At 42.7% G+C, this 21,027-nt stretch overlaps 1 protein-coding gene across 5 annotated transcripts in view; it reads left to right on the forward strand.

Annotated features, from left to right (window-relative positions):
• NRG1 (neuregulin 1) overlaps window positions 1-21,027 on the forward strand; it is a 1,106,314-nt gene that overhangs the window by 886,610 nt on the left and 198,677 nt on the right. For 3 of the 5 annotated variants that reach the window (XM_042934485.1, XM_042934486.1, XM_042934495.1), the window contains exon 1: window positions 1,288-1,457. The exons of the other annotated variants lie outside the window; for them this stretch is intronic. In XM_042934485.1, coding sequence (XP_042790419.1) covers window positions 1,361-1,457 — 97 coding nt within the window. In that variant the 5' untranslated portion in view covers window positions 1,288-1,360. Of the gene's footprint in view, window positions 1-1,287; window positions 1,458-21,027 lie in introns of those variants that run through there. 5 annotated transcript variants of the gene reach the window in all.

Here is a 21,027-nt window from a genome sequence, read left to right on the forward strand (position 1 = left end):
TGACCCTCAGCTACTATAGTTACTTGATTGTTGGTCGTCTTTTAACCAGGGTTTGATCAGTTCCTTTGAAAATTAAGTTGGAGTGAGAGATACAGTTTAAGACACCCTCTTTGAAGAGGCTAGATGATTATTATTTATTTTGTGAAAAGCTAAAGACGAGAATTATGACAGGCACGTGGTTACCCACGTGAAGGCGGGGTACACACGCACTCAAGGGGCAGATCCAGGAAGACAGCGCCATCGACCATCTTTAAGGTTCTCGCAGCCCTTCTGTGCACCCGGAACAGCCTCACACTCAGATTCCCTTGCACACAGTTTGTCTTTGCCCTACGCGCGCGTGGGGCTCTCACTGAAGTAAGAAAGGAACGAACTCCACACTCTCATGCAAAAACAACCAAAGTTTCGCTCCTTCCCGATGGCTGCACAGAGCCTTCTTTTGGGGGGCTGGTGTCAGAGTTCCAAACTTTTTTCTCCAACGTCCCTCCGCATTGTTGGGCACGGACCTTCCCTTCGGGGCTGCTTGGCAGCGGAGGAGAGCGAGGAGCCTCTGGGTCCTTTCCTCTGTCTTTGAAGCTCCCGGGGCCACTGGGTTTGGTTCCCGCGAGCGCGGCGGCGCCGGCGCGGGCGACGTCTCCGCGCGGCTTCCAGCGACCCCTGTCGGGGGTTCCCGGCAGCCGCACTGCGCGCCGCCGCCCCCCGCCCGGCCTGGCTCGGGGAGGGAAAGGGGCTGCGCCCGGGAGCGCCGAGCCCAGGCTCCTCCCGGTGGCGTGTCCGCGCCTCCGGGTGGGGGTGTGGTGGGGAAGAGGGAGGGGGCGAGGCAAGAGGAGGGGGAGAAGGAGGCGCCAGCCTCCAACCTGCGAGCGGGAGGTGGGTGGCTGTGGGGCAATTGAAAAAGAGCCGGCGAGGAGTTTCCCCAAAACTTGTCGGAACTCCGGGCTCGCGCGGAGGTCAGGAGCAGAGCAGCGGCGGCGGCTGCCTGGGCGAAGCGAGCGCGGGGCAGGACGGTGAACGCCTCTCCCTCATCGGGCTGCGAGCGCGCCGGACGGACGCCACCACCGGAGCCGACAGCGGCTGGACCCAGCGCGGCGGGAACCGAGGACTTCCCTGAGCGACACGAACAGCTCCGAGAGCGAGAGCGACCGCCAGCCCCAGGTGGCCCGGACCGCACGCCGCGTCCGCGCCGCTCCCCGCGGGCGACAGGAGACGCCCCCGCGCACCGCGAGTGCCTCAGCCGGGCCACGCGCTCTCCCTCCTCGAGGGACAAACTTTTCCCGAACCCGATCCAAGCCCTCGGACCAAACTTGGGGCGCGTCGCCTTCGCCGGGAGCCGTCCGCGTAGAGCGTGCATTTCTCGGGCGAGATGTCCGAGCGCAAAGAAGGCAGAGGCAAGGGGAAGGGCAAGAAGGACCGAGGCTCCGGCAAGAAGCCCGCGCTCCCAGCGGGCGGCCCGAGCCCAGGTGAGTGCGCAGCACGGCCCGGCTCCGCGATCCTCTTCCTCCTCCTCCTCCGCTGGCGTCGCCTCTCCCTCGCCTGCCCGCGCCCTGCGCTCCTGGCGCCTGGCGCTGCTCCCGCGCGTCCGCGGAACCGGGCGGTTCTCGCCTTCGGTGGGGCCGCCCCTCACCTGGGCGCCCAACCCCATCCGGACGTCCGCACCCCGCGCGTACGGTTGGGGGCGGCAGCCGCGGCCCGCACCCTCCGGGGGTCCGGGTCGCGCAGCACTCCCTGGCACGGCCTTTTCCCAGCGCTCCGCAGCTGAGCCCAGCCCGGGAGCCGGACCGAAGTGCGGGAACCGAGGCTGGGTGCGCGCTCGTCCGGCGCTAGGAGGGCTTTGCACGGGCCCCGTCTGCCCTCTAGCGAGAAAAGCGGGAACGGGTCTCCACTTGGCGCGCCTGGTTGGGCAGAGCTGGGTGGTCGCGAGAGAGGCCCCGGGAGCTGGAGCGGGTGCGCGGCCGAGGGGAAGCCCTATAGGGTCGCGGTGTGTGCGTACGTTCACCCTGATTCAGCCCTGAGATACTGGAACTCAGATCAGTTGAGAGGGATTCCTAGAGGTCAGCGAAGCAGATAAAAATCTAGCCAGTGCCAGGAACCAGGTCTGCTCCAAATAAGTTCTCAGACTTCCAGCTTACCAGTTCTGGTTTTCAGGACCTCCTTGATAAATATGCTTAATTTATGCTCCCAAGAGGTTCCAAAAAGCAAAAGTTTGTCTAAATTTTTGAACCCAGGTGCCTGCTGGTTATATAATAGGATGAAATGGCAGTCGAGGCTTTCTAGAGACAAATCTTGCTTTTGATCATTAGCACACGGATGTGAATGACAGTTTCACCTTAGACTTCCCAAGGAAGAGCTGATCCTTTAGATATATATTGTCTTGAAGAGAGCAAACATCCCACATAAATACTTGCTTATGAGTGACTGAAGAAGATGCTTAAAAAAGGAGAAGAGAGGGAGACGTATAAGGTCTTTTTTTTTTTTTTTTTCTGTCTCGTCCATTCCCAATTGTTAATTGATCCAGATTCATTAAGTCACTTAAAGTCACTTAAAGCATCCCCCAGCACTCCTGAAGAATTAATTCAATAGCACTTGGTAATACTGTGGCTGAGAAGATAAGCAGAAATATTTGTTCCTTGTAGGAAGAAAACAAGATTTGCTTAGACTTCTTATTGGCATCACTGATAGCATTTCAGAACCTGACTTACTGGCAGGGACCTTCGGCAGGTTTTGAGCAAAACAGAAATTGAACAAAGAGTAATTGTTTGGCCACTGACCATTCCTGTGCATGCTTGTATAATAAGATACTGCTGATCAGATTCACCTTAATTACTTCATGAGGGTATATTGAAATTTTGTTTACTTTTACCTTGTGTTTTGGAGACAAGGTCTGAAATGGGGAGCCGAATTAGCAACCTCTACGTGACTTTATCTATTGTCCTTTCAAAAGTCATCATGGTAAATTAAAGAGACCTTAGATGTAGCCAGAACTGTAAAGTTGTAGAGTTATTTGTGGGGGCCTTAGGTCTTTCCCTGTCCTGCCTGTGAACTCTGCCTTCACAAGTTTCTGTGTCCCTCTGTAGGTGGTCTGATGAATTAAGCAGGGCATTGGTTTGAAGTGGCATCCCTCTCAGGTAACAGGTTTGCATTTTGTCAAGGGTTTATAGTGGCAGTGCCATAACATAGACATTTCAGATAATCAGGTAGTTCCGTGGGGGGGAGATTTAAGAGCAAGCAGGCATTTATGTGTCCTACGGATCTTATCTACTAGGTAGCAGCTGTGTTGTGACTACCGAAGGTTCTCCCTTGACACAGAGTTCCAGAGCTTCCTCGGTGGCTCTCATTCTGCTTTCCAGTCCACGTTGCGATTCCCTCTAAACCAGATAGATTGGCATCTCCAAGTGACATTTTCCCTATTATCTTCCTGAAAAATTGAGGTGAACTTGGCTCGGGTTAGTTTTTAGTATGTTTATCTCCCTTTTCCATCAGGGAGTCGTCATCTTTGGGGAGGAACTTTTTACCTCCTCCTGGGCACCTTGGAGGAGGTAAAAAGTCATGTAAATCACATAAACCACTTAAGAATATTGATTCTTCATTCGATTGAAAAGAATGGTCAACTTGAAACCAGCTCTCTGTAAAGGCACGTGGCATTAATAGTATTGCTTTGAAATCAGCGTTTCTCTCCTTGTCGTTTTCCTTACAATGGTGAGTGCCAGTTACATTTCCTTATCTTGGGGGAATAAATAACCTATAGCCGTAATGGTTTGTGGGAGAAACTCACGTGCCTTTCTTAACTTCCTTTGCACTCAAGTTCTCCAGGTGTCCCCAAAAGAACGACTTCTGGTGTCATCACTGTAGTGTTGCCCCTTGACAAGCCAGCCCAGATGAGGACCTATGGACCACACCCATCCGTTAAATAGCTCCTGCATAAGAGTCCGTCAGCCCCACACTTCGCCCCTTTCTTAAAGTGGCCACTGCAAGTGCACATGCTACATGACGCACATGAACTGCCCAGCCTCTCTTTGGCTGTTATAACATTACTTCACGACAGTCGGGGGAGATGTAATGCTGAGATAATGGCCTCTCAGCCCCGCTGTGTGCTGTATTATATGCAGAGGCATAAACACATCTGTTGGAGGGAAATTTTCAGGGGAAAAGGGCTTCTTTAACTTTCATATGACATGTGTGACTGATATGTGATACATACATGGCTATGTTTCATAGCATCCACATTTTTATACAATTAACTGAATATTGAATTGCACACTATTGGGGCTGCAGATGTTCAACAGAATTATCTGTTCCATAATAGTGGCTCTAATAGGTCCCAAGCCCTTGGTGTCATTGGTTCCTCTTCTTTGCTCAAAATAAGCAACCTCAGCAAATCCTGGGCTTTGTAACCCAGATCCATGTTGTACCAGGGGCCCTGTAACATCCTGGGCCTCCTAGATTCTAGACCTCCCATTCCAGCCTCTTCTTATTGATTTAACTCAACAAACTCTTCCTGTTGAAGCACCGGTTACAAACCCAGAGTTTTTGTTTTGCTTTGTTTTGTTTTGCTATCTGGTCTTTGGCTCTGAGCTTCCCTTATGAATCTCCATTGGCTGATATGTTTTTCTTTCATAAAACACCACAAAGGATTCTTTTCTGTCTCTCCCTCCCTCCCTCTCTCTCTCTCTCTCTGTCTCTCTCTCTCTCTTTTTCCTTTCAAGTGACCTGAAACAAATCCGTGACCAAGCTAAGCCGAGTTCTAGAACTATTGTGACTCCTCTTAATCTTGGCAGAAGGAGGCATTTGTGAGTACAAGTGGTGGATAAATTGAGAATCTTAGTATACCAAACGGGTAGAAGTGGTCTGTGTGCTCCCTCAATGACATCACCCATGTGTTTCTTGAAGTGGTTCCCCAGACTGAAGTGCTTGTAAACATTCCTGGATATAAAGTGTGCTGTCACTAACAGGGCACCGTGTGTTTACAGAGCCAGAGGAATGTCCAGCGATGTTTCAAGCTGGTTACTTCTGGCCACTTACCTTATGTAATTATTCAGAACACTAAATATCATTGATAAGATGAAATAGGATTTATTTTGAAAAATTATTTTGAAGCAGAAAGAGAGAAACTTGGGATACTATTCTCATATCTGCAAGATGAGAAAGTAATACTGATGAGGAAAATATATATATATATATATAATCAGAAAATATTGAACTAGTATGAGAATAAGGAATACCTTACTACATGCCAGGCACTGTACTGGATGCTTTTATATTCATTAGAATGTTTTTAACGTTTATTTATTTTTGAGAGACAGAGAGAGACAGAGCACCAGCAGGGGAGGGGCAAAGAGAGAGGGAGACACAGGATCCCAAGCAGGCTCCAGATTCTGAACTGTGAGCACAGAGCCTGACGTGGGGCTTGAACCCACAAACCACGAGATCATGACCTGAGCTGAAGTCGGATGCTCAATCGACTGAGCCACCCAGGCACTCGTTATATTATCAATAAGGGAGCTAATATTTATTGAATATCTTAGCATGTTCCAGGCAGTGTAACAGATGCTTTGTGTATTTTGTCACTTGTCCTTTGGGAAGTACAAAAATGCCTCACTGCCAGTCGGCAAAAAGCAGGGTTCCTGGTTCTTAGCTCTTTAGCCAGATTGCCTGGGTCTAAATCCTAGTATTCCTGCTCCTTACAGATATCATGAGAAAGTTACCTAATCTCTCTATGCCTAAGTTTCCTTATTTGTAAAAACTGCATAGGAAAATGTTATTATTATCATGAAGTTATTACGAGGCTTAATGAGATAATCCACGGAGGCATACTGAACATCGCCTAACATGTAGTAAGTGCCCGATACATGGTAACTCTGTTCATAAAATTACTTAAGAAGCAGATCGTCCAGGTCTTTACAGAGGTATTTGATATCATTTTCAAAACTTACCTTTTATGGTAAAAAAAATAATCCCAAACTGGCTTTAGATTAGAATGAGTATAAATATTAGTATCTACTACCTGTATATATAGAGAAAAGTGGATAAATATGTCAAACACCATAGCAGCATATATGTATTATGAAAACGGTCCCGAATTCAGTCTAAATATTGAAAATAGAGTGAGGTGCAACATAATTTTATCTCTGGCAGAAAGACGTTGAGGTTTCAAGCTATGAGAAGATTTTGAAACACGACTCCTTTGCTGGCAACACTTAAGAGATGACTCTCAAACCTCACTTTATTATATAGAATGCATAATCTTCTCTTTGGGGACTGGTACAAATTGCAGCAATTGAAAGGGAAAGAGTGTGTATGAACATTTTCTTTGTTATCTTTTTATCAAGTGTAATAGTATATTGCCAGCAAGGAGCCCAGAATTGAGTGCAGGTGTTACTAAATATAAATAAATGATGAATATAGGAAATCCATAATTCTTCACAAAGAGTGCTCTCCCCTCTAGAACCACTAGAATGGTTGTACGTAGTGTTTAAAGTTCTGGGAGTATGACACATACCAAATCGGTATTTTATTAACTTTCTCGGAGTAACAAGCTAAATTTGGCTTTCACAGTCCTGATAGTTTATCGTGTTCTATTAGGACAGAGGAAAACAAACCGGGTGAGTGATTCTGTTTGCTTAAAGAGACAAATAAATGGACTTCTCATATTTTGGTTAATCCTAGGACTTTCCTCTGCATAAACAGAAAATGCAAAAAAAATAAATCAGATAGTTTTGGTTTAAAAACTGATTTATTTTAACCAGAAGACAATAGTGTCTATTGAATATGCTGTAAGGTACAGAAAATGAAATTTCCCAAAGGCACGAGTGACGTTTTGGATCCACTGTGATGCTTCACATCCTAATTGTGTGGTTGTGTCCTTGTATGAGTTTTAATAGATTCTTTAAAAAGTGAGCTACCAAAATGCCAATAGATGTCAGTGTTTGTTGCTTTAGAAAAGGCAAGGTGTTAGGGGAAAAAACAGAACTTAATTTGCTCTCCATTTTACTAACCTAAGGCTGGCTACTCTGAGAAGTTTGATAACTATTATGACCCTGTATAACCTCGTGTGCTTACACTTTGTTAATGAGAATGCTATATTTTCACATTCCTCTCTTCTAAATATTAAAAGATGCCTCTGCAATAAATTCCTGAAAGAATTCAGAATGTAGGCTGAAAATACACTAATCAGCACATTTTTTTTTCTTTTTTAAAATGAAGACCCAATTGTGTGAGAATGTGGTTACGTCTTGTATTTCTTTTGCATTTTCAAACAATAAATTAATTATGCATGTGTTGTAGATCATCTTGATTAAGATTGAACAAGTACACTTTTGAGTCCAACGCAAGGGAGATCCGTGGACTGCAGATCTGGAAGGCCAGAGATAACCAGAATTTTCTTCTTTGTCCAAGTTACCAGTGTCACTTTTCTGTGGCCTCCAGAGGGTGCTCCAAGAGCATCACACTGCTATTCCCCAAAGAATGACTCCTTTTTAACTTTTCTTAAGTTACTTGCATGTTCTGGGCAGTCTATGGGGAAGAGGAGGGTCCTGATTTGATCAGAGTTAGCTGCCTCAACTGGAGTTCATTTCCCAGCTAGACCAAATAGCCTGAATTCACTAAGAATTCTGAATGGGAACATTCTGATACATCATCCTGATGATGACCATGCAGTTGTCACTTGCAAGGGGGTGTCCGTGAAATTCATTTTCACCGGCACTTTTTCCTCAGAGAACCTAATATCTCATAAGCACCTTTTAGTTGCCCTTTAGAGCTATTCCTTTTGAATAAGTTCAGAGCCTTCGAAGAGATTTAGTCACATTTAAAAGTTGCATTATGTAATTGAACAAAGGATTTTTACTAACACGTTTGCTTTCATTTCTTCACACAGTTTCTTCAACCCCTAGCTTAAATTGTTTAAGAACCCTACTCTTTTTTTTTTTTTTTTTTTTGAGCGAGTGAGCAAGCAGGGTAGGGGCAGGGAGAGCGCGCGCGTGCGCAAATCCCAAGCAGACTCCAAACTGTCAGTGCAGAGCCCAATGTAGGGCTCAAACTTACGAACCTGTGAGATCATGACGTGAGCCGAAACCAAGAGTCAGACACTTAACCAATTGAGCCACCCAAGCACCCCAAGAACGCTACTTGATAGAGGTACACATTTTTGAAAATGGGTATGAAAGACTAAATCCATTGGACATGGGCTAGTATTGTAATATTGTCACCTCGTCCTTGTCATTTGCTCCTGACTTATTCCACCTGGCATTAGCCATCTTCATTCATGAGTTGCTCCCATTATTTGAGTCCTCTTCTCTTTTTGAAATGCAGTGTAGTTTGCTGTGTTTCCTAGACAAGAAAGGTATTACTGATGGAAAGTAGCCTTTGCTCTGCTTCCGTGTCCCAAATCTTTCATGCCACAACTTCATCAGGCAGGCAGCTGGCTCCTTGGGCAGCTGTTGAGTTTTAGTTTCAATGATGTGAGAGTTAGGGAATGCTTTATTGGGTTGAACCACATGAAATAGTCAATTTTGTAGGTCATACATGACTGACTCTTGTCAATGTCCTATGGTTTAATATTTGGAGTCTCTTGAGTACTTTGGCTTTGTGCTTTACATATTATTTTAAATAATATTGTAGGGACAACGTCGAGAAAATTCTTATAAGTTTTGGTAATTAAAAGAGGTTAAAAGTAATATATAAAGGAACCCAGGATAGGATATCATTGAACCAGTGACATTTTCTCCAATAAATGGATCAGGTCATATGATATCCATATAAAACAAATTCAGCATAGAGTGTCAGGGCAAGGAGTATTTCCCCTTGGAGAGAAAAGTGGTGTATTTCTACCACAACATAGAACTTTTATTTTTATTTGACCTTAGAAAACCGTTATCTTGCTTTCTCTTACCCACCATATTTCTGCAGAGATTACAGAGATATGAAAAGGAAATACTGGTGAATGATGAGTAATCCTGGTTTTATTTTATGAGATAATAGGGAAAAAAATACCTTTGCCCACTTTCACAGTGCTACAGCAACACAAGTTTTCTAGTATATTAATAACTGTGAAATTTATTGTCAAGTGGAAATGCATCTCATTATGATTGGCCTATATTGCTTTATAAATAAAGTTAAATTTAGATAGAGCTAGGTTTTAAAAAGTGTGTATATTCACGTTTGTGACTGTAAGTCATGTTTGTTATATATAATCTCGTAATTGCAGAGACAAATTGCATTTTTTAAGGTTATGACAGTCTCTTTAGCTATTCCATAGTGAATCTAAAACCAATCTTTAAAAGGAAATGTCTAGATTCCAATTTGGAATGATTTTTTTTTTTTTTTTTTCAGAATACATCAATCTTCTAGTGAAATGTTTTAAATACTGAAGGTCTTATATCTAAGGACTCCAGGATTGAAAGCTGAAATTCCTACACATTTTGTGATTTATATTTTATACTTCAAAAATATATTCCAACCTTATGTAAAAAAGTTTTAATATTAATTATGCATAGAAACATGTCTCTATTAATGCCCTGAGGGTTTTTTTTTAAGTTGTTTGTTTATTTTGAGGGAGAGAGCATGAGTGGGGGAGGGACAGAGAGAGAGGGAGAGACATGATCCCAAAAGTAAGTTCCCACCATCACCACAGAGCCCAATGAAGGCCTTGGACCCATGACCTGTGAGATCGTGATCTGAGCCAAAGTCGGACACTTAACTGACTGAGCCTCCCACGTGTCCCTTAATGCCCTAAGATTTTATAACTGAAAGTTTATTTCTTAGCTGTGTAGTATGTCATTTATTTCGGAATTTTTATTCATATATAATAATAGGAAATCACACTTACATGTGAGCTGATAAGGAATGCATCCAAAAATCAAAGAAGAAAGAAGTGAGGGACATAGATGTTTAAAAGAAAACAAAATGCTCACGAGAAAGAGAGCTTTCTTTTATGGGGATAAATGTATGTGCTGCTATTTAGTGTTTAGAAATATGTGTTTTGTGAATCAGATGTTCTTTCTGTTCTTTTTTAAAGTTAAAAAAATTTTTAATGTTTTATTTATTTTGGTGGGGGGAGAGAGAGAAAGAGAGAGAGGGAGAGAGGGAGAGGGAGGGAGGGAGGGCAAGGAGAGAGGGAGACACAGAATCCAAAGAAGGCTCCAGGCTCTGAGCGGTCAGCACAGAGCCCAGTTCGGGGCTCAAACCCAGGGACCATGAGATCGTCACCTGAGCCGAAGTCGGACACTTAACCGACTGAGCCACCCAGCTGCCCCAAATGTTCTTTCTGTTCTTAAGTTTAGCAAGACTTACACAGGTTTCTGATTGTCCCTGAATTTGCCTCTTCTCCCCTGTCTGCATCTTATTCCTTGGACTTTCTGTTGTATTGGAGGACATTTAGGGGAGGAGGAGGGGGTTGGTAACTTGCTCTAATAGTAGTTGATGTAAAGGAGGCTCCAGGATAAGGGAAGTCATTTTGGACACAGCACGCTGTAGTTTTGTGTCTACAGTGTGAACATTGGCATCATGTTTAACATGGCTTAGTGTACGAAAAAGTGTGTATGTGTGTGTACCTTCCCTTCCCCCCCTTCCCTCTCAAACATGGGAAGTGTTCTTTCCAGTTATGAGTTTAAACTATATTAAAGGTTATGGATATTTAGATGAAAGGGTTGTTTTGTGTTCGTTTTGTATATTCACGTAATATGTGAGGATATAGTGACACTTTTTTGGATGCAGGCGATGCCCTATCCATTTGTAACCTCAGTTAGGGTTGGCCCAGACAAAAACGTGTACCTGTGCAGCCAGCGGTTAAGTGAAGCTCAAGTCAACATTTTAAGTCATCATTTTGATAATTCTGGTATCTTTTCTCCAAACACACTGGAGTGAAGGATGTACAAAGTAGGGACAGCATTTTAGATCTGCACCCGTATATTCCACAGGGGATGGGACGAAACAAAGTCCCCCTAAAAGGGACACGCCTGGGCCCACGCCCTCGTGGACGTGGCCCCACTGCTGCCCCTTCAGCGATCCTCCCTTCCCCCCGCACCCGCACTATCCTGACTTGGCCCAGCACTCATGTTGCGTTCTCCAAAAAGTATCTGGCTGTTCGCCTCAAAAGTGAAAATCCCTTTTCTGAGTGTGGCCACTGAGAAGGAAATTTTTTTTTCCTAATTAGCAGGCCAACTGAGAATTCCTGCATTCTAATACAGTGCGGCTCAGGACACAGCAGCAGGACAATTTGACCGTGAGCAGCACCAAGTGGAAGTTTCTGGGACACCTGAATGTTGGCCTGGCTCAGTGACTGCTGCGTCCCTCCTCCTGTGGCTGAGCGGTGCCGGGTCAGTTCCATCAGAGCCTGGCTGAAAGGGTTGTGTGCGCCGACTGTGCAGCTGGGAGCCACAGCCTCCCTGTCACGCATCCCCGGCGGGGACGAAGCTCTTTAGCCTTACTTTGCGTGTGTCCCCAGTGTGGAAAATAGTACGTAATTCACGCAGTCGTTCTGAGGAGTAGTGTTGGGTGTTGTGCTCGGTAGAGAGTCAGGACTAAACGATGGGTTTTATAGGGTTTGCATATTAACAAAATCTAGGCATTTTTTTTAGTGTACTTTTCATCTCATGGTATCCTCTTGTTCTGTATGTCCGAATCAATGTCTGAATTTTAAGACCTCAGAAGACAACTTTATAAATACATGCTCTACATCTTTTCCTGGGGTCATATACACAGAGGTCCCTTGTAAATGATCATGTTGTTGGTAGTACACATCAAGTATTTATTTGGCATACATTCTGTAGCTTTGGACCATTGGTGAGAGTTAAATGCCAAATGTGCAACACATTCATAAAAAGATGAGCGGATATTCTTAACCTGAGGTTTAGCTTGAACTTTGACCTATAGACAAACTCATTTTTGGAGAACAGAGTAACACTAGTGATGATATATTTTTTAATTTTTTTATTAAAAAGTTTTTTTTTAATTTTTATTTATTTTTGAGAGAGAGAGAAAGTCAGAGTGTGAGTGGGGGAGGAGCAGACAGAGAGGGAGACACAGAATCTGAAGCAGGATCCAGGCTCTGAGCTGTCAGCACAGAGCCTGATGCGGGGCATGAACCCACGAACCATGCGATCGTGACCTGAGTTTAGGTTGGACGCCCAACCGACTGAGCCAGCCAGCCGCCCCACTAGTGGTGATATTTTAGTGAATTGGTACAATAATAGGCTATGTGCGCTTGTATTTTAAATATTACACACACTCTTATTCTTTTAAAGTATATAGCAATTAATTCTTTAGAGGTAATGTTCTCATACCTTATCTCCTATGTCTTCATGGTCAAGGGTAACTTGTATTGCACATAGTGCCTAGTAGAGTACTTTACATATGAATTTATAGAATAAATGAGAATCATTTTCTGTATATGTTTACTATTTTTTTTCCTGAGCTGAAGAATAGATAATTGTATTTATAAATTGATTTAATTGGAGCACATTGTGTTGTAAGCTATATTAAGTTTATTATCTCACAAAATTTTTCATTTGTCTATTGAGTAGACATTATTTTGTATGTAGGTATCACAACTTGCTTTTATATTCTTTTGGTATTTTCTCTCTTCTCTGCCAACAGAGTGACAGTATTTGTGCTAAGCACACTATTTCACTATTTAAAATGATAGTATTCCCGATATTCTCCACTTTAAGTTATTTTTAAATAAATAAAAACAGGGAGCCTGCTGTGAAACCCAAGAAACGGTAGATTTTTATAAACAGTTATAACAGCAGTAATATTGAAAATTATTGTCATCTGTTTCTGAGAAAAATATTGAAGGCTGGTGTACTGTCCCAGAAGGATTAGTTCAAATACAGAAAATAGATTGTGATTATAATTCGTTTTAGTGAGGTCACCTTGCTATATACTTGAAGTCTTCCCTGGGAGTGGGGGGTGGGAGGGAACTGCTCATGCATTATCCATTTTGGGAAAGAGTTATATATACAGGAATTATGGAAATGAGCTGGTGGGTTTGTCAAGAGGAAACCAATTATTTGAATGCTGAGTTGAATGGGAAATGAAATACATAATTTTCCATATATTAAATTGAATAGAAATGGGAGATGTATGTCTTAAGGATTGTGTTTTGTTTTTGTTATTTTTTACATGCCGACTATATTGTATGTTCTCAGTTGCCCTTAACCTGAAAGAAAGGAAAAATGTCAATGGAGATAGTTATTTTATATTTTCGATATTTGGAAAGCACCATGAGAATTTTAAATGTTGTGTACATTATTTACACCCATCAAAAAGGACTGGGGTTTACTTCTGGAAGGCAGGCAAGACAAAGGCCATTTGTTATCTTTCCCCAGGAATTAACAATATAGGCAGCATAGTCCCCAAGACCTCTATGCATTTATTCTTCTCTCAGATCGAATCTACGCAGGACTCCATCTACCAAGGGAACTTCTAAATTGGACCATGCACGGTGAAAAAACTGTCACCACTTACAATATTGTAGTGATTAGAGAATAAATATTCACAAAACTTAAAAAGCTCAGTGAAAGCTTTGGTGAAAGCTTTTCACATCCGATTTTGGCGACTGCAGTCACACTTTGTGAGGTAAAGATATGTCTCAGTGCTTCCCTCCACTGTATGTTAGGTTTACTCCATTCTACCTCTGGAAATTGTGACAAAAAGGCAGGACACAGCCAACCTCAGTTTTGCCCTGAGTGCACCAGTATGGGAATAAAACTCCCAGGAGCCAGAAGGGTAGTAGCGATTGTCCTACAGGGACATGATCTAGACATACCAGTTGGGAGAACTTCTAGGCGCCTATGCCTCTGACATCATTGGATTCCACGAGAGAGGCAGCCGCAGAAGATCTGAATGCCCTTTTTGTCATTTTAGATACGTGATTTTACAAAGTTACTGCTGACCTTAACACAGATGCCCTTTTGGGATTTGTTTCTGTGAAACTTATCAGCAGCTGGATGGCATAGCTCCTGAATAATGCTGTTGCTCTTGAGCAAGATAAGTTACAACTGCATCAGGAGAACAATTTATTCATCCCCAGTGGTGTTACCATTCTCACATTAACTCACAGAGAAAAATAACTCTTTGGAAGATTCACAGTGTTTTGCTTGTATTGGTATATCAACTCACTATAAAATGTAAAGAATATTTCCTGCTCAGAACTTATAAGAATCTAGTTTTGGGTTATGAACACAGCAGTTCTTTGTTGAGACCCTGGACAAATTAAGTGAATAATGGATATCCTTAGAATTGTCATGTTTCATGGTACGTTTGTAAGTAAAAGCCTGTAATCTTTTTTTTTTTTTTAATTTTTTAACATTTATTGACTTTTGAGAGACAGAGAGAGACAGAGCATGAGCCAGGGAGGGGAAGAGAGAGAGGGAGACACAAAATCTGAAATAGGCTCCAGGCTCTGCGCTGTCAGCACAGAGCCCGATGCAGGGCTCAAACCCATGAACTGTGAGATCATCACCTGAGCCTAAGTCAGATACTTAACCGACTGAGCCACCCAGGTGCCCCAGGCCTCTGATCTTTAAGTAGCGATGATGGTTTCATGGAAGAAAATCACTCTATTTCTGGTCACCCAAAGAAATAAGAAATGGGAAATGTACATATGGATATACATACCCAAGGTTCTAAGTACTAAATTTGCACATTGCCTAAATATGTGGCTCTGTGCTTTCTATGGGTACAGACCTTCTTTTCATTTGCTTTCAAAAGGTATGAAGTAATTATACTTGAAATTTACTAGAACTATCTTTTCAATGATCAGGTAGAGTTACTTTTTATGAGATTGCTTTTATGATTATTAGTCCCATAAATAATATTTCAGGAGTTAGTATAAGTGCCGAGTGATAAAACTGTAAGGATATCAACATGTGTATGTAAATAAATAGGGAACTTTCCACATTCTATCACCATATTTTTTTTTATTATAGAAGTTTTTTGTACATAACTTCAGTTTATCCTGGGTTTTGGTTTTTGCTTGCAGGACAAAGGTCAAACAATCTCGGTTCTACTTGGTGCATTTTATTTTGTCATTACATATATGTATATGCATATATTAAGTTTATTTATTTATTTTGAGAGAGACAGAGAGTGTGAGCAGGGGAGGGGCAGACAGAGAGGAGAGGAAGAATCCCAAGCAGGCTCCGCACTGTCTGCTCAGAGCCCGACGAAGGGCTCACACCCGCGAAACTGCAAGGTCATGACATGAGCCAAGGTCAAGAGTCAGACACTTAACTGACTGAGTCACCCAGGTGCCCCGTGTCATTAATATATTTTAATTTTTAGAAAATAAACCACTGCTTTCACCCAGGAGGTTTTTAATTGAGTGGTCATAGATGCACATCTTAGCATTTTACATCTTTAGACCTTAAACCCCATAAGGTCACATCTGCCTCATGTATTAGCACATCACCGGGAGCCAGCACAGTGCTAGAAGCATAGTTGTTGCTCTTAATTTAAACAATGATTGAATGAATGAGGCAGTATTGCTAATTTGCTTAAAACAATGAGTTGTGGAGTTTATGGGTAGCAGTTTAGTTATTATGTTACTATCAGTCAGGAAGAAAGTATGAGCGCAAATCAACGGTACCAGCGTTCCATGGATTTATTCCTAAATTGACCATTCATTATTTTTCTGGGTTCAATTTGCACAATCTATTTTAAGGCTCTCAGTAAGGAATAATCAGTGCTTAAATTATTCAGACTAGTGAATAGAAATTAGAGGTTTATTCAGTCTACAGTTCTTGCTAACCTAAAATGTTTTTGTTACCTTTTTCTCTTAAGTACATACAGGCAGTGAGGAAATTAAGTTAGCTGATGCGGTTTAAGGAGTTACTGTTTGTAAATACTGAGACTATTGCCTGGAACCTATTGCTTGCTATGTTAGCGTTTGCTATATAAATAAATAACCATTATTCTGGGGAAGTAATGAAAACAACCTTCAACAATATTAGTACTGCCTAAACAGTCAAATCTTTTTTTTTAATTTTTTTTTTATTAAAAAACTTTTTTTAATGTTTTTATTTATTTTTGAGACAGAGAGAGACAGAGGATGAGCAGGGGAGGGGAAGAGAGAGAGGGAGACACAGAATCCGAAGCAGGCTCCAGGCTCTGAGCTGTTAGCACAGAGCCCAACGCGGGGCTCAAACTCACAGACCGTGAGATCATGACCTGAGCCGAAGTCGGACGCTCAACCGACTGAGCCACCCAGGCGCCCCAACAGTCAAATCTTAAATACAACTATATTAGTCCTGGGAAGAATCATTGAATGTTAGAACTGAAGAGGTTATTTTAGAGATCATCTGCTTGACTCATGTCTTTTTAGATGAGGAAAACACCAAAGGCCAACAGGAGACTCACTCCTGGCATTAGAACCCAGGCATCCAGATGAGGGTAGGGATTTTCATCACTGTAATGCCTTACTTTTAAGTCTAGAATTGGCCTTGTATGTGAATTCAATGGTACTTTTATAGTGTTTTGGGTGTGATTACGCTTCTGGATGAGAAAGATCTTTTTGTGGCATCAGATAGCCGTTTGGAGTACATCAGTGGTATGATTTTAATTATTTTGAGGGTTGCAGTAAATTTAAATAAGCCAAACCTTTATATCTATTTGTTCCTTGTTACGGTAACTTGTACCCAAGGGGGTTCAATAAATATTGACTGACAAGATGAACAGTAGAGTAATATGGGAGAGGAGGGTAATGGGTGTGTGTGTGTGTGTGTGTGTGTGTGTGTGTGTGTGTGTGTTATCTGTCTCAGTGCTCTGAAACTTTCCTGGCACTGACGCCTTAATGCAAGAGGTTCTAACAAGAATGATCTGTGTGGGCCTTCTGGACATCTTTGTAGAAATGATGAACGTGCAGAAGAGAATTGTGAACACCTGTGTCTTCGCAGCTGCTCTGAGACCAAGTCACTCACTTGCATCTGTGAGCCACTGACCACTAAGCACTGTGACATTTTATCACTAACAACCTGAATTATCTTTGACCCAGAGACCTAGGGGTCAAAGGTCTCTTAGTCCATTATTAAATTTCCAGAGTGGCAGTTCAGTTTGCATGAGGAGGTTTATTTATATTTATTTAACTTTTTTATTTTTACTTATTTTTTTTAAGTTTATTTATTTTTGAGAGAGAGAGATAGAGACAGAGCAGGAGCAAGGGAGGGGCGGAGAGAGAGGGAGACACAGAATCGGAAGCAGGCTCTTCTGAGCTGTCAGCACAGAGCCCGACATGGGACTTGAACCCACGAACCATGAGATCATGACCTGAGCTGAAGTCAGATGCTTAACCGACTGAACCACCCAGGCACCCCTATTTTTTTTAAAGACTTTTCTGTTTCTTTTTTTTTTAAGCTTTATTTTTGAGAGAGAGAGAGAGAGAGACAAACAGAGCATGAACAGGAGAGGGGCAGAGAGAGAGGGAGACACAGAATCTGAAGCAGGCTCCAGGCTCTGAGCTGTCAGCACAGAGCCCCATGTGGGGCTCCAACTCATGAACCGTGAGATCATGACCTGAACCCACATTGGATGCTTAACCGACTGAGCCACCCAGGTGCCCCTTATTTAACTTTTTTGGAGTGGAGGAGGGAAGTAGGAAGAATGAGAGATGTAGTTGTTATTGTTTCACTCTTATAGGATTAGTTTTAGTCCCTTTATTTGTAGGATTAGGGTAACATCCTAAAAGAAAGGAAGATCCCAAAGATTTAACACATGGTGTTTTTTGTACAGGACTAACATGGAATGTCCTAAAAGTTCCTGGGAACTGTCATCAAACCAGACCTTTACAGAAAAATGACACCCTACAGGTTGTAGCAGGAAGGAGCTTTGCCTTGAGGAAAATGCAGATCCTTTGAGAGTGGTAGAAACTCATAGTTTGCTGATTCATATTCGCACATTAATAAGGGACTTAAATAGTGGCTCGAAGGAGACTGAAAAGTTCATTTGGAACCCGTCCAGGGAGCTGGGAGGACAGACATGTGCTGATTCCCAGCCAGTCTCGGGTTGAAAAGCTCTTCCGAGTTATAACCAGGAAGTACCCTCGGGCCAGAGCTAGGAGGGCTGGAGGGGAAAGCCTGGCTTCATTGTGTGTGTGTTTGAGCCTATAAAACTGTATAATAAGCAGCCATCTCCTGCGAGGAGGAGGGAAGAAGGCGCACCACTGTGCTGGTGTGGAAAGAGCACTGTTCAGGCACACAGTTAAGAGGAAGGAGTACTAAATTCACATGGTTTGGGCCATCATTGAAAATGGCTGTGCTTGGGTGCCTGGGTGGCTCAGTTGGTTGAGCGTCCTACTGTTATGTTTCAGCCCAGGTCATGATCTCATGGCTTGTGGGATTCTCTCTCTCTCTCTCTCTCTCTCTCTCTCCCTCTCTCCCTCTCTCCCTCTCTCCCTCTCTCTGCCCCTCCCCCACTTGGCGCTATCTCTGTCTCTTTGAAAATAAATAAGTAAACTTAAAACTATATAAATAATATGTCTGGGCTTTAGATCCTTGTCTAACGATTAAGAAGGTAGATTTAGATTAGGTGTAAAAAATTAGATCTAAAAGAAAACTATGATTCAAAGTCTGTATTTTATTAGGTCGGTGGTCTCCACAAGGCTGTCCTGCAAAACACCGTGCAATACTTTCCTGGTACGTTTTTACTCAGAGGCTTTAGTAGCGAATATCTTTTCAAACATCCTAAGGTACTTGAAAAAATAATAGCTTTGTAAAATCTAGGCAGGTAACAATTTTTTTTTGTAGCCAACAGTTCATCTTCTATAAAATTTTTGATAGCTAAACTAGGAATGTGGTTAATTTGTCTTGCAAACACCAAGATTTGTTTAGGTATGGGATTATTTAGTGAAAGTATAGAACATGATAAATGGATATATTTATAAGTTGCTAATACAGAAGCTTTTTATATGAATTCTGAATAGAAACTGGGTATTGACTATGAATGTGATGTCTCAGATACTCATAATGCACTGGTGCCTTAAAAGCATAGGATACAGTACAGGATTTAACCAGTACTGAGAACCTGAAGTGTGTGAAGCAGTTAAAAAAGAGGTGCAAAGTAGACACAGCCTTTGAGGAATTCTTGACATACTTGTTTTAAAATATTATAAAATTCTCTAATTTTTTTCTGGGGCTTATGTTGTTTCAAATTTAGTTTTGGTTTTTTGCCACTGTTAACTTTAAAAAAAATTTTGTTTATTTTTGAGAGAGACAGTGCAAGCAGGGGAGGGGCAGAGAGGAAGGGAGGTACAGAATCTGAAGCAGGCTTCTGACTCTGAGCCATCAGCACAGAGCCCCATGCGGGGCTTGAACCCACAAACCGTGAGATCATGACCTGAGCCAAAGTCAGACACTTAACCCACTGAGCCACCCAGGCACCGCTCCACGGTTAACTTCCTATATAAGAGTGTTCCTTTTATTTTCTGTAGGCTCTGTTTATTTTCCAGAGATGCTATCCTACACTAACGTTCTCAGGAGGACTCTTTTAAAAAAATTTTTTTTTAATGTTTATTCATTTTTCAAAGACAGAGACAGAGCACAAGCAGGGGTGGGGCGGAGAGAGACCGGGGGTTGGGACACAGAATCTGAAGCAGGCTCCAGGCTCTGAGCTGTCTTGACGTGGGGCTCGAACTCACAAACCGCGAGATCATGACCTGAGCCCAAGTCCAGTGCTTAACCGACTGAGCCACCCAGGCACCCCTCAGGAGGGCTCTTTTAACCCTGTTGATCATCCTAACAAAGATCATAATACTAAGTTAATTTATCATACTGTATTTTTTCTGTGTTTAAGTCTGAATTTTCATCAAGTTATTAACTGAAAGGATACATCTTAAATGTCCCAGGACTAAGATTCCCAAGTGTATCTGTTCTCTTGATGAAGCAAGTATGTACTAGAAAAGCAGCAGACTGCTATTTAAGTGAAGTGGTTAAGCTGCCACGACTGTTATTGTGAACCTGTGGTAGGTCATTTTGGTTGCCTTTTCAACATCAAAATCACTGAAGCCCAGGCGCAGAAACAGGAAGCACTTTCTGCCATGTTGCAACTGTCATTAAACATTTATTGACAAATACTGTACAGATAAAAATCCTGAGAAGTGCGTGAAAGAAGAACTTTATTTCTCAAAAACTTAACCCTGAAGAAGAAGAAAGAGTGAGCAGGCAGGCACCAGGCACTTCATCAGTGGCTTAGAGAGGTATTTAAGTGTATCACCTAGAGCTTCATTTATTACCAGGAAAGGATCAATTCCACTTATTCTTCTCTTTTTCTGTGGCACGGCTCCAGGAAGGTATTTTAATTGATTGGTGGGAAGATTTTAACACAGACAAAACTTCTAAGCCAAGTGCCATTATTTCCAGTACAGTGGCTTTACCACATTATTGGATAATAAAGCTAAAAGCTGCCAAATGTTTCAGAATTATTTTCAGAAATTTGCATGCTCTTTATTCCCATTACCTTGAGAAGGAGTTCAGAGGAAGGGCTTAGTCAGCATGCAATTATAGTATTAGATAAAATATCCAGCTTGCTCTGCAACCAAGATGCAGCTAGCTGTCTGTACTTTCATCAACGGAGAACCCTTGAGATGCTGGTTGTCAGTGTGAGTGCCACACCTTTGAAGATAATCTGCCTTTCTTCTCTGGATCCTTTTAAGACTTAGTCTCTCTCTCTGTCTCCCTCTCTCTCTGTCTCTTTTTCTTTTCCAGTTTCACTATGATGTACTCAGGTATGGATTCCTTTTTATCCTGCGCAGGACTCTGGGTTTCCTGAACCCGTATATTTGCTTTCTTCTGGGACATCCTCACCCATATTTTTTCAAACATGTCCTCGACCCATTTCCTTCCCTCCTGGAACTTTACTTAAAAGTGTGTTGGGGGATGGGGGGGTGCCTGGGTGGCTCAGTCGGTTGAGCGTCTGACTCCAGGTCAGCTCATGATTTCATGTCTTGTGGGTTCGAGCCCCGCGTCGGACTCTGTGCCGACAGCTCAGAGCCTGGAGCCTGCTTGGGATTCTGTGTCTCTCCCTCTTCTGCCCCTCCACTGTTTG

Source organism: Panthera leo, chromosome B1 (assembly GCF_018350215.1).
Source record: "Panthera leo isolate Ple1 chromosome B1, P.leo_Ple1_pat1.1, whole genome shotgun sequence".
NCBI classification, from domain to species: domain Eukaryota; kingdom Metazoa; phylum Chordata; class Mammalia; order Carnivora; family Felidae; genus Panthera; species Panthera leo.